Genomic DNA, 14,048 nt, shown 5'->3' on the forward strand with positions numbered 1-14,048 from the left:
ACCCTATTAAAAATATTGTGCACAGCAATAGTTTTGTGTGCCCATAGATAATCTGTTTTCATGCTACTTTCCTCCAAGAAGAGGCAATGACCAACTGCAAGAACTTGTCTGTGGTTATGCTGGATCCTGACAGAGGAAAAAAGTTGAATGTGGGTGTTCAGGTTATACTTGGTGATTCCAGAGGATGATCCACTGTATTTTTCTTTCCCTTCCTAGTGCCTGAAGAGACTACATGTTGAGGAGAAATCTTGCAGCTCTCCCATAACAGGATTTCCCCTCCCAGCATCTCCAAGGTAACTATGGAGAGCATAGGCTGTCTTGGGTCACAGATTAAAGAGTCACTGGGCTGAAATTTTTGACCATGAAGTCTAAAATTCTGCTTGAGATGTGCTTTGGTTTCTCAGCAGCACATTTGTAATGCTGAGTGTGGACAATACCATGRAAAATCTGCTCTGAACTTCACTTGTCTCCATGTCTGCAATGCCTTATCTGCTCACTAACCCAAATAGTGAGCCTATTGATAGACTGTGCACTGCAGTGTATGAGGTGATTTAGTAGAAGGTAAAGTCACTTAACCGTCTTCAAGTGCTTCCTTGTGTTTGAAGTGCTATAGTGTAGTATATTTAGATGTGTCTGTGTTCTCAGTAATACATCTCAGAACTACTTTTGGCATCCCTCACACTCTTCTGTTTKTATTGATTTGCAATACATTGTCTTTCATTATGATGGGAGGCATAAAACAGGAAGTTGGTTATAGTCTATGGCACTTATACAGACATATTTTATATGTAACAGATACCTTGGGTTTATTTACTGCTGTTTGTAAGTTAAAAACCAGTTTGCTATTGTTGAACAAAGACTGACTGAAAAACTAGAAATAGCAGATGGRCAGRTACTCAGCTCTTAATTTCACTKACTGGAGGAGTATGGAGTGTTTGTYGSCTTTTAAAAWTGATCMTGGACTAAAGCATTTAGGGTGCAGATTGTTTTGTTTGTTTTTCTATTTAATTATTGACTAGTAGTTCTGTAGCCTGAGTTTCCTTGATAACACCTTGTGGCTGACATTACATTCTATAGCATTTCTTTATTTAAATGTTTGTTTTTTTTTCCTACAGCATGTCTGTTGTCTCAGTGTGTTTTATTTCCAGTTCCTGCTTGAGATCTTCTATTCTTCTTACGCCCTTGTCCTCCTAGCACTGTAGACATATTCATGTCTCATTATCACAATTGCTGCTGAGCCTGCTGAAAGGAGCGTAGGTGAAATTGAGTTTTACCACCCCAAGGATGGGGGTGGAGAGGAACTAATCCTGTTATGGAAAGCAACAGAGAGAACAAGCCTGGAAGAGTCAGAATTGTTGCTCCTGTTGCCAGTACAGATGGATGTCAGTCTGCTGTCATTGGGAGCACTTCACTTACATTAGCATTGCTTTCTCTCTGTGGCAGCAGCACAAGCTTTAGTGGTCAGGATTAGGTGAGAAGTGGTTGGCACAGCTGTTGCTCTCCTTTTTGCCATGCAGAGCTTCTTCCCTTGACACAAACACACACATAACACCCAAGTTATCTGCTCACRTGTCACTTGGGTATTGTCTCTTCTCTGTTTTCCTGCAGGAAAAGGACAGTTCAGCTCGAGGATTTTCGCTGCATCGCTATGTTGGGCCGTGGCCACTTTGGGAAGGTAGTAGAGAAGTACACTGTGGAGGAGGGCAGTGGTTGTGAAGATGGGGCTCTGCCTGGGAGTCTGAATAGAAACATTGCAGTACAGGAGAGATCTGTTGCAGTGCAGATACAGAACAAAACCAGCTGATATCKGTTGTTAACAGCCAAAACTCCTGAAGATTTGTGTCAATGTGAGTTAAAGTAATCTGATAAGGAAATAAGAGATTTGTTAGAAGTACAGCTTTTCTGTTGTTTTTCAGGTACTGCTGGCCCAATACAAGGCAACTGGGAAGCTGTATGCCATCAAAGCCTTGAAGAAAAAGGACATTATTAGGAGAGATGAAATTGATAGGTGAGCTTTCTTTACAGATGGTACCATTGCCAGAGGCTACATCAACACAACTGTAATCAAATGTTAGTAGGTATGATGTGTATTAGCCATGGTACTCTTGAGGTTAAATGTGAYCTTAAGCCTTGGATAACTAAAATCAGGAATAAGGAAACTTAAAATGGCATGTAACTTTTGTATGAATGACACCTGAAGAACACTCTAAAACTCAGGGATTTGAAGTATACAAGATAAATATTGTATTAGCCTTCACTTTTTGTTTCTCTAACTTAAGATGTAAAGATTTTCTTCTTTGTCCTCTCTTTCTTAATAGAGGCTTTTCTGCCAAGTCTGTTTATCACTGATGTTTTTGTTCTTTGAATCCTGGCAGCTTGAACTGTGAGAAGCGAATATTTGAGGTGGTCAATTCTTCTGATCATCCATTCCTTGTGAACATGTTTGCRTGTTTCCAGACCCCTCATCATGCCTGTTTTGTGATGGAATACACTCCAGGTGGGGATCTCATGATGCGCATACACGAAGATGTCTTCCCAGAGCATATGGCACAGTGAGTTAGAATTAGTCTTGTCTCCAGGCACTCTGAATTTTTAACTTGAATCTCATGTATTTCCTGATAACTGTTTCTATCTTTTATAGGTTTTATACAGCCTGTGTAGTYTTGGGACTCCAGTTCTTGCATGAGAAGAAAATTGTTTATAGGTAATGCAGTACAGACTCAAGCATAAGACAGTTCAGCMACTTGAAAGCTGATTTTTCCTGTGGTTGTGTCTGGAGCTCACTCTCTTGCTGGGGTTTCTAATCTTTATGCCTGTCCTTGTTTTCCCTGTCGCTATCAGCATGTTCATCGTGCTCACAGTAGAGAAAGTCACCTAGAAGCTATTCATCTGGCATGTTGCAGGTGATTAATCCTCTGTGACATGTCAATACATTGTGGGGGGCACCTGTAAGTCACTGCTTTCTTTCTCACTGGGATAGTCAGGTAATTTGTCATGCTGTTGTGGGAGTTCTTTTCCAGATGAATAAACTCCACCCAGCTCCAACCTGCTTTGTGAGCCTTTTGTTAATTTACCCCTTGTTTAGAGGTAAATATCAATCGATTAAGGGGAATCTTCCAATAATGCATAATTAAAGCAAATGTAGACTTTACTCAATCTGGATTTTATTCTCTCTATTAACATCTACTTTCTGCCTCTTGCAAAAAAAAAAAACCATGTTGGGTGGCAATCCTCAGTCTTCATCTACTGTTTTTTTTCATCTCCTTTCCCTGCAGGGACCTGAAATTGGATAATCTCCTTTTAGATGCTGAAGGATTTGTGAAGATTGCAGATTTTGGATTGTGTAAGGAAGGTGAGCCATCAGGATCAGATTAGTATATGAATGTCAGTAGGTGTTAGTATGTAACTTGTGTTAATCCCCATTTTAAAAATTAAAACCAAAAAAACCAAACAACAAAAAACTCTCACATGTCTGGCCATGACAAATTTGTTGTGTAATCTTCAGGAGACTTATGAAAACATTTAAAATGTGCTTGTTTGWTCAAATGAGCTAGAATGTAGGATAATATAAAACATGAACATGAGTAAATGAGCAATTGGTTTTGCTGTTTATTTAAGCACTGTCTGAATATTTGTTATTTGGAGTYGTTGGGGGCTTCAGGTTTCACACTTCCTCACTGGCATTTACAAGCATTGATGCCAGCCCTCACTCAGGTAACAACATCAGGTGACAAACTACAGCTTTCAGGAGGYGAAGCTGCATCAGATCCATTCAGTWACRGGTGCTGGATTTTACCAAAGTGTCCTTTTCYTATAGGAATAGGTTTTGGAGACCGGACAAACACCTTCTGTGGCACCCCTGAGTTTCTGGCCCCAGAAGTGCTGACAGACATCTCATACACACGGGCAGTGGACTGGTGGGGCCTGGGYGTGCTCATTTACGAGATGCTTGTTGGTGAGGTAAGGCCACCTTCCCAGAGGGGACCTCACTAACCAAGCTTGGGGACCCAACTACCTGAAGTAAAATTTTTCTAAATGTACCAACTCTTTATTAGTACTTCAGTTACATTTTTCTCATGCATCATGCTTGGCAAACAGTAATTAATCCACACAACTCCCTGCTATTCTCATGGCTRTTTAATAGTGAGGAATGGGTACTATGTGCATTAAATAATAGAATGTCCCAATTGCAGTCACCATTCCCTGGAGAYGATGAGGAAGAAGTCTTTGACAGCATTGTCAATGATGAAGTCCRGTATCCACGGTTCCTTTCAACTGAAGCACTTTCCATAATCCGTAAGGTAAAGGCCTTGATGGGTTTCTGGAAGCCTGAGGAATTTGCATTTACTGTGTGAGTGRATCCAGAGGGACTTGATTAGGACTGGATAGCATTTGTGTATGTAATCTGGAGCTGCCTACACTGGCTAAGGAAATGTTTATAATTTGCACATATTTTCCCTTCCTTCTCTTTACATAAATGCAATTCTTCTGTGTAAGGATGACTAAGCAGGCTGCTTACTGTTCCTGCTAMGTCTGGCATGGAGAAGTGTTGATTCAAGGGCAGGGGTGTCAGAACTGTTTAATGGAGATGGCTGAATTCAGTTTTTGAATGTGACCCCACAGTCACAGGTGCACAATTAAGCTGAGATGCTCCATGCAGTTTATGGCAGGTATCTTATTGCTGTTGGCAAGTTGTTTACAAGGAACTAGGTCTGAGCTATTCCTGGCAGATAGTGACCTTGGTGCAAAGTGAGAATGAGAAAATACCGAGGGATCAGTCCACCTACTTTCTTTTGTTTTTCTCTCTGGAACATTATTTCTRTCCATTCTTGTTCCCATTGTTTAATTTTGAACTGATATTTCTGCAGCTGCTTCGGAAATGTCCAGAGCGTAGACTGGGAGCAGGGGAAAAAGATGCAGAAGAGATTAAAATTCAGCCCTTTTTTAAGGTAGGAACTTGCTTTATCCCTCTCCYTTATTTCTTGTATTTGAACTGAGAGTGATTTGCTCTCTGTTGGTATTGAGACATATTTCCCTTTGTTATCACRGAGATCTTAGTGGTGATTTCTGTGGCACCAATTTCATTGCTCCATTCAGGAATACATGTTTCAAGTCCTGCTTGAAATGACATCCCCTAAGATGGTTTTCTGGGATCTTTACACATCCAGAGCCAGTCTGTTATTTCTGATCWTGCTGCTTATATGTACAAATATACCTAACTTTAGAGACATGAGCAAATATTCCTTTTTAAATCAAACTGCAGCATCAAAGAAGTTATCTAGTGATGACAGTGATTTTCAGTCAGTATATTTGATYGACTGCATTTGGAGGATATACATGAATCTTAAGAGAAATGGAGATTAAATTGCTTTGTGTCGGGGTATATGTTCGTTTCAGGCAAATATGTTATCATTCCTTCCCATTTGCACAGGAGTAAGAAAAGAACTTGGGTGTTTGCAGAAATTGCTGGGATACACAGATCCACCTGGCCACAGCTGAGCTGTATTTTTGTCCCTCCTAAATACAGTTTGAGCTGTAAAATAGACTGCATGGAATCTYTGAACTACCTGCACTAACTGTCCTGTTTGTTTTTGGCCTTTTTTCAGTTCTCTCTTTTTTTCTTTAATTAGTAGAAAAAAAGACAATGGAGGCTTCAATTCTCCCTCTGACTTTCACATTTCATAAATAATCTTGACATCGGTTTGGCCTGTTCCTTCTCTTACAGGGAATTGATTGGGATGCCTTGTTTGCCAGGAGGCTGAAGCCCCCATTTGTGCCTACGTTAAGAGATCCCACTGACATCAGCAATTTTGATGAAGAGTTCACTTCTCAAAAGCCAATCCTTACTCCTCCTGAGGAGGTTGCTCTCCTAACCCGTAAGGAGCAGACTGTCTTCAAGGACTTTGACTTTGTTTCCAGACACCTTTTAGATGTGTGATTCCTTGTGCTATGAAATGCATGAAGAGGTTGTTACCACCTTGAGAGAGCACAGAGAAGGGCCAGTGGAAAAGCAAACAGGATTTGTAGTACAGGTAGTGCTGATGGCCCCAGGATGAAGGTGCCTTACAAGCTGAGTTAACCTGCTGTGGGTTTTCCAGCCTCATTTGTTGGAGGGATACTGGATGTCAATTATCTTTAAGGAATAATCAATGTTTCACTGGATGTATCTTCTGCTGCCATTGAGTATAGATGGAAGTTTGGAATTTAAGCTGGACTTGATGAAATCAAATCATCTCTGCAACCCAGGTTATTCTTTGCAAAAAGCTTAAGTAAGTAGTGTGACTTTTTAAAGTTGTAGCATAGCAGGGGAATGGCCACTTCTCACTGATTTTCTAAAGAAGCAGCATTCCCTCCTGGCAATCATTTTATGCCATTTCCCACTCATAAAAATGTGTATGCCAGACAAGGAATGAATTTTAACACTACAATTATGTTTAATAATGATCCAAGTGATTTATCAGAAGGAAAATGAGTGTTTCTACTTAAGGTGCCAGATCTTAGCTATTGTTTTTAATTATATCAAACCCTACAGCTTTGCACATGTTTTTTCTTTTTTGAAAATAAAGATACCTTTCCATATAATAAATATTCAGCTTTTCATCTCTTTTGTGTCAGCTGAATGTTTCATATCAGGGCTAACCAAAATCTGCTCAATAGACAGGATTTTAGTTTTCTTAGTAAATGCCAGTAGTAATATTTTCTTTATTTCTTCCATCTCACTCAGGTTGTCTGTATACATATGGCATGGTGTCATCAGCTGTCAGATACCAATGACTGCAGTCAGGTCACCTCGCCACAGATTTTATCAGTTGTGTGTATTCCTTTTTGGGGGGGGACAGCTAAGTAATAACAGTGTTAGTATTGAAAAATCAGTGTGTTTAGGTGATTTCATTGCCTCATAATCTATCTTATAATTATATTAGTTAAGATACATTTTCATCTCTAAAATTCATAATGTTACCTTGTTGGGAAAAACGGGAAGGGTTTTTAGGGCATCTGATGTAAACAGGGACACAATCATTGCTCTTTCAGTTTGTCTTCAGTAGACGGAGACAGGAGTGGAACTAAGGCAGCTGTGCGGTCGCTGAAGACAAGGATCTAGGGAATTGTTAAACCAAGGCTGGTCCCACTGCTTCAGGATTCAGCRAGGTAAGAGCTCTGTGCAGACAAGGGATATTTCACAGTCAACCTGTATTTCCTATTTTCAGAGCCAAATTTAGCTGCTTCTGAAAATTCCCGTGCACAAAGATCCTTTCAACCTCCTGCTCACCTGGCAGTGCTCTGGCCCGTTTAGAGCAGGACACATGTTTTCCCCATTCTTGTTTGAATGGCAACTGTTGCTGTTGGCCCCTGTGGTGTGTTCTGTGGCTTTARTTCAAGGCCACTGTGAAATGGGAAGTAGCACAGTGGATTGTTAGCACAGGTGAAACCTAGAAATTGCCTTCAAAGAAAGAGGCATAAAGAATTAAAAAATGCATATGTAATATTTTATTTTATAATTTATGGTTGAGTAAAAAAAAAGGTAAATTAACATCCAGGTGCATTTTTAAGAGATACCAAACAGAGGAAAACTGCTTTGACCTGTTGTACCTGCTGACAAACTTTCATTTGACTGATACCTAATTGCAATGACAAATGATTCACACTAGCAGGTACCACAGCAACACAAGCAAACTGCAGAATCTGTTCTGAACGGTGTAGCAGAAAAACAATCCTTAGGATTCTGATATCCCTCTGATACAACTTCTACACTGAACAAACCAGACTGGGCACAGATTACAAACTCTGCAGGTGGTCAAAAAAGGGATCTTTTGCTGTTTTTAAACTGCTTTTGGACTATCGTGCTGTGTTCATGACTACACTGTCTTTTCATGAGTGTTCATCAAATTTAAACCCTGAGTGCTTCTGAGTCGGTGTTAATTCCTGAGCCAAGACAATTAAGGCACAAAGTAATTTTAACTAATGTTTTGTTGTGGTATTTTTCTTTTTTTGTTTGTTTTTGTTTTATCAGAAAAGGGTCAGGACTAAAATTGACACCACAACCTTTTCTTGTTTTAAAGCTAAGATCCGCCATCCCAAACTTCAGTTTAGTTCCCCATGGAAATCTGAAGTATGACCTTTTATTTCAATGGAAAACAGGTCCTCTTGCTGCTGTCCTGAAAATTGTCAGCATCTTTCATCTCAGTGAATCAACCAGGACCTGGAAGTTTTCCTCTTGCATTGAAATTGTAGTCTTTTATTAAAATGTCACTAGTAAGTTGAGGTAGTAGTAGGTTTACCAACAGTGTTACTTGAGTTAGGCATGAGGTACCCACCTCTGCTACTGCTTCTCTCCCAAGCTACAGCAAAGGCCTGAGCCTGACGTTATCTGCAGAAATAACTCAGTAGCCAAGGATTACTCTTCTGTCCAAAGAAAGGTAATGGTATAATTCTTCACTGGCTTGATTCAAAATAGTGAATTGTTAGCAGCATCATCAATTAAAAAAGCTGTGAGGAAGCTGCTCAGGGCATCACAATSTATGGGCTAATTATCTCATAAGATTAATTGGGTGTCTTTCTCATGCACATCACAGTATTAAGCCTCAAGTCTTTGTGGAAAGCAATACGTTGAGGCATGTGGCATTGACTCTCTCAATATTTACTCAAATATTCCTCTTATGAGCCTGATGCTACTGACAAAAGGCACTCCAGTWCTCACAGTCAGAACTAGGCTGAAAAAAGGCCACAGGAATTACACTGATCCTGGCTGGTTTTATTTGTAATTGCAGCAGTTCCCTAGCAGCAAAAGGAGAGGGAGACCTTGGAGAAGTGAACACGAATGTTCACATTAATCTTGCATTTCTACCAGAGAGATCTGGATGCAGTTAACAAAAGGAAATAAATTTAGAAAGATACTTGCTCAGTCTGGAAATCAGCCCTGCTGGCTTTGGCCTTCCCAGAACWGGATTTTTGCCTTTAACAGTGTTATTTGTATATAAAAAATACCCCTGACTATCCCTGAAATGTAATTTGCAGATGAACAGGTTGTGGAGCAGGGTGCATAGTCCATGATATGTTAAAGTTCAGTGCAAAGGAACAGCACCCATTGCATTAGCAAARCTTTACCCAGCAGCCTCCAGGTGTGTTGGCACACTGGGACTAGACAGGCTCACTGTTCCTGTGAAAATAGATTTTCTCCCATGCAGTGAGTTGGCGTGAACAGAAGAATCTCCAGAGATTGAGGATTATCCCTTGGTCAAAGGGGTTCTCCAGCTCRGAGTGCCGCAGGTAGGAGATGCGGTGGTGTGACATGAACTCCCAGGTCGTGGTGTTGCAGGAGATCAGGTACAGGTGGGAAACRAGCAGCAGCAGGACCACAATGGTGAATATGAGTATCAGGAGAAAGGACACAAGGAGAAAAATGTTGTGCTTCAGCAACTCCCAGGATTGTCCAAAGTAGAGGCCTGACCTTTCAATTCAAACAGAAATGAATTAGTACTTGAAGAAACATAACTAGATTCATAAACTAAGCAAATTTGATGACACATTGGAGTATGAATTATAACTAATGAACTGCTGATAATCCTCTACAATAGGGTTAATATACTATGAAGTCCTGAGAGACTGCACCATAGAGTCTAGAATCTAAAAAGTTATAAAAGATGCTGGTTCCGTGAAAGCTATGACACAAAATCACCCTGGGTTAACTCCTAGATTTTCTAGATCTCATCTCTCCTTCTATCTTCCTCTCTGCCTCTCCTTCTTCTCCTGATATTCTTTCCTTGGAACTTCTGGGTAACACAGCATTTTTATAAGTGTCAAGAATTTTCTTGGTTGATGCTAAGTAAATGCTAAATTAAGGCCAAGTAATGYTATGATAAGTGGTTTTATGTTTCACTCTAWGTTSTATTTCATCATTTGCCAAAGATCATTGAGTTTTGATGGTTTGATTTTGATCCTTTGRCCAGTGAACTTCRGAGTGAGTTTCATCTCTTGAGTACAGCCATATGCATTGAASAGCTGGAACCCTGTTGGAGTTTCCAGTACTTGAATGTGTAAACAAAGATCATGTTACAGTGATTGAATCAAAATGAAGAATGGAACCTAAATTGTTAGATTCTGGTCAAGATTAAGGGGATCCAGGATGTAAAAGAGAGTGAACATCCAATGGCAACCCATCCACTGCTATGTTCTATGCCAGCCTGAGGAGCACCACAATTCTCAGTAATCTCAGAGGTCTGAATGCCACCTCCCAGCCTTACCAAGTAACTTGGCCTCCCCACAGCAGAACCACMAGCTGCACACTCAAGTAGACTATGAAGAGGGGGTGATTCCTTTCTCCTACACAGTTCTCAAGCCAGGGGCAGTGATGGTCATAGCGCCGCACACAGTGCTGGCACAGCTGGCAGTGCTTGGCTCGCATGGGTTGCTGCAACACACAAACAGAAAAAGAAAAAACCCACTGGGTATAGTTCATGGTTGTCCCACTCAAGTTTGTAGAAGAGAACAWCATGCAAATCTGTCTGTCTCCACAATATTGTCCCTAGAACACGCCCTTGTGAGACAACTGCACATCAATATTGCTGAGACAAATCAAAGCAATATTGTGGYTCTCCTGGTCAAGACCCAAATTGATGGGATTCAAAGTGACTCTCCCACACTTCTCCGATCTAAAGATTTTCTTTATTATCTGCTTCCTGTAAGGAAGTCCACTGTGCCAAGAAAGGAGACAGAGCCAATCAGTGTAGTCAGGAAAGCRGGAGCAGAGTATTGAGGTAAAAAACTAGGACCACTGCTACCAAAGGGAGTGGACAGGGATGGGATGGTTTTGGATATGCACAGAGAAGTACCTCTTTGTGAATACAAGACACTTGCACACAAAACAGCTCAATTTCCAGGCACAGAGAAGGTGAAAGACCTAGCTGAGAAAAGTAGTGCTTCCTAGGATTTGTCCCCTGCAGTGTATAAATGCTTTGCCAGCTTTTCCTCTTGCACTAAAGCTCATTCCTCCTAGTAGATACTCTTCAGGAATTCATGGAAGCTGGGGTAATGCTTCATTTCATTAAACTGATAAGGATCACTCTGAAAACAAGCCTTTCTAGGCTTTAGGCAAACTGTTTTAAGAGCTGATTTAATTGCTGCAATTTCTCCTTCATGCTGTCTTTTACCATTCAAGCCAATGTTTTGTTGTTTTAAGGCCTCCAAACAAATTCACAACAATAAGTGGTTCCCACATGTCACACTCAGCTGCTTTTCTGACTATTAAGGTATTTTCAAAATAACTTGACAGCACTGCAAGGTCGGCTGAGATGGCAGTRAGAATGTAGAATATAATTTTCCCATGGCAAAAAAATATTTTTTTTTCTACAAGCCCACAGGGACTTGTTTCAGCCTTGAAAARCTGGCCTGTGTGCCAGTGCCATCACTACTACATGTGTAGCTCTACAATCTGCCTGGCCTCCTCTGAGCAACACACAGACCAGAAAAACACCAATAGCAGCTGAAGAACAACATAACCTCTCAAATCAATCATCCTAACCTCTTGCAGTGTGTTCTAGATGCTCACCTTAACCAARCAGTAACCACAGCGCCGCAGCTTAATGTCACCTGGAATCTGAGGGATAACCACACCTTGTCCTTTATCCTCACCTTCCTACAAAAAAAAAGAGAAAAGGAGGGACAGAGGAGAGTTCCCAGGCTGCAGTCTCGGCATGACTGAGCTGCCTTGTTGCATCCTTTTACTCTACAGTTACACAGTGCTTGTTATCTCTATCATTAGGAAGGTTAAACAAARTAATTCCTTAGAATTCCTACAGAAGCTGCAGACAGTTAAGGTACAGTGAGACAAAATGGGTTGCTGTAACCATCTAAAGGATGTTTGCACTGAGGCAGAAATAACTGTGGACAAGATACACTCTGGAACAAAAACAAGGTTAGACTTCACTTTAAAACAGTGTCTTTTCAGTATGAGTATGCATGTTTATGTATCCATATATACTACTTTCAGTAGAATGACTTAAGTATGAGCAGTGATACTTAGTCATGCACAGCCAACATTGATACTAATGATGGATCACTAAGATTGATAATGCTTTTTCCTACATAGTCTGTAAGGCAGTGAACCTTGAGCAGACTATCAGTTATTGAAACTTTGCATCTCCATTTACTTCACTGTAACTTGTTTGTGGACGTTCCTCTGAGAGGGCAACAAATCCATAAACTGTTCAATAAACAGAGCTGCAGAGAGCACTGTCTGCCAAGCCTGTCCTACAATTCAGGGGTTTTTTTTGCACTTGTACCACTTAGCAGTGCTTAACATAAAATAGGTCATGTATACATTCCATAGGGCACTGCAGCCTCTGCTCTAGGAGAGGATTYAGGCTCAAATGGCACAGTCACGTACAAGGGTACTGCAGTGTGAAAGGCACATTCAAAGCCTGTGGACTCAACTGCTGTTACAAAATATAAATGTGAGACAGTCTATCCTCATCTCCAACCGTCTGTGCATGTGTCCTTCATGCCAGCACAACAGAAACTGTTTCAGATTGTCTTATCTACCAGAGTAGAATAAGTAAAAAAACCTATAGACCTTACAGCCTCACCACTTTGTTCTATTCATGAAGGGATTTACCTTCCCTTCCTCTTCAGGCTTAACAAAACCCGGATCCATGAGAGACACCTTGAAGTACAGCAGAACCGAGCACAAAACCAGCAAAACGAAGATCAGCGGCTGCAGCAGCTCCCCGCGATCCACCTGCTTTTGCAGATCTGAAAGGTACCAAAACCAGACAGAAAGCAGCAGCTCCTTGTGAAGCGTCCGGGATTGTTCTCTCTGGCGTTAGCAATGGGGCCCCGAGTCTAGGAGGAGGAAATGGGGAGAAACCAGGCGGAAAGAGGGCGCGGGGAGAGAGGAGAGAGGGGGAGAAAGGGCTCCCCACACCTCCCCTGTGCTCGGGGAGCCGCGGCCGGGTGGGGATCGCCCGTGTCCCGCGGGGCCCGGCCTGCTCATCCCGTCCTGCTCATCCCGTCCTCCGCCTACCCCCGGGGGAGGAGCAGCCCCGGCCCCRCCGCCCCCTCCCCGCGGCCCGGCCGGGCCCCGCCTCACCCGTGCGGTGCAGGAGAAGCCCGAGCGCCACGGCCACGCTGAGGGCTGTGTGTGCCGCCCGCACCCAGCGCCCGCCGGCGCCCATGGCACACCCGGGGCTCCGCCGGCCCGGAAGGGCTCCGGGCAGCGCCGGACGGGACACGGGCAGCGCTCTGAGGCGGGGCCAGGGCGGCCCGGCCCGGCCCTGCCGGGGAGGCTCCGCTGGGGCGTGGGGCTCGCTGCCCTCCCTAGCGCGGATCCGGGTTCCGCTGCCTTGGGCTCGGCACCATCGTGGTCATGAAGGGGTCACCCGGTCCCTTCGTCCCCCACACCGCCCCGGGTGCGTTGTGCCCTGCGAGCAGGCGCCTTTCCCCGGGGAAAGTGTTTTCCTTGAGCCCTTCCCTTGTGCTTCCCCTCCTTGTCCCCGGACTGTGGCTGCGGGCTCCGTGTGGGGAACGCAGAGCTGAGCAAACTGCTAAGAACCTCTGTTACACCGGGGCAGACCATGCTGGGTGTACAGAACCATGGAAAGGTCTGGCAGTGATGGGTCGGGCAGGAGGTGCCGTTCAAAGGCTCCTYCAGGTGGTTCCTGAGGTGCTGCGCTGCGTTAGAGCTGCTCTCGCCATCGTGGTTATTCCATGGTTTCCATTCCCCGGGAAGAAGCGCAGAGGCTGTGCCTGGCTGGAAGCAGCTAAACGGCCCCATTAACCAAACAGAGCCTGGAGAATGTCTGACATAATTTGAGGAGGAATTTGATCTGCTTGGGATGTCGGCAGTGAAGAGGCTCCCGGCTGAGCGTGGTGATTGAATTCTCCCCGAGGACTGCCGAGGGAAGCAGGTGTGTGTACTCTTCTCAGCTGGAACAGACACCTAAAAGCAGTTGAATTGCACCTCAKATGCGTTTTTGTCTCTTGCTAACAATAAAAAAACAGCCAAAGTGACTATAGTACACATATATTTACACTTTTGAGTGTCTGTCTAAGGG

General features: G+C 42.9%; 2 protein-coding genes across 2 annotated transcripts in view; one reads left to right on the forward strand and one right to left on the reverse strand.

The window, feature by feature from the left end:
- Positions 1–6,587, forward strand: part of PKN3 (protein kinase N3) — an 18,168-nt gene extending 11,581 nt beyond the window's left edge. Inside the window, exons 13-22 of the mRNA XM_057374647.1 lie at positions 217–293; positions 1,609–1,675; positions 1,917–2,008; positions 2,376–2,552; positions 2,642–2,704; positions 3,276–3,352; positions 3,818–3,960; positions 4,194–4,301; positions 4,869–4,949; positions 5,726–6,587. Of these exons, the coding sequence (XP_057230630.1) occupies positions 217–293; positions 1,609–1,675; positions 1,917–2,008; positions 2,376–2,552; positions 2,642–2,704; positions 3,276–3,352; positions 3,818–3,960; positions 4,194–4,301; positions 4,869–4,949; positions 5,726–5,938 (1,098 nt within the window). The 3' untranslated portion in view covers positions 5,939–6,587. The remainder of the gene's footprint in view (positions 1–216; positions 294–1,608; positions 1,676–1,916; positions 2,009–2,375; positions 2,553–2,641; positions 2,705–3,275; positions 3,353–3,817; positions 3,961–4,193; positions 4,302–4,868; positions 4,950–5,725) is intronic.
- Positions 6,588–8,242: 1,655 nt separating this feature from the next.
- Positions 8,243–13,218, reverse strand: ZDHHC12 (zinc finger DHHC-type palmitoyltransferase 12). Its single transcript, XM_057374659.1, has 5 exons — positions 13,085–13,218; positions 12,611–12,747; positions 11,546–11,632; positions 10,242–10,408; positions 8,243–9,448 (listed from the first exon to the last, which is right to left on the reverse strand). The coding sequence occupies exons 1-5, from the start codon at positions 13,167–13,169 to the stop codon at positions 9,139–9,141; spliced, it is 786 nt and encodes a 261-aa protein (XP_057230642.1). The 5' UTR covers positions 13,170–13,218; the 3' UTR covers positions 8,243–9,138.
- Between the last annotated feature and the right edge of the window lie 830 nt (positions 13,219–14,048).

This window comes from Malurus melanocephalus, unplaced genomic scaffold (assembly GCF_030028575.1).
Source record: "Malurus melanocephalus ecotype Western Australia unplaced genomic scaffold, MMel_1.1 scaffold_230, whole genome shotgun sequence".
In the NCBI taxonomy this organism is placed as follows: domain Eukaryota; kingdom Metazoa; phylum Chordata; class Aves; order Passeriformes; family Maluridae; genus Malurus; species Malurus melanocephalus.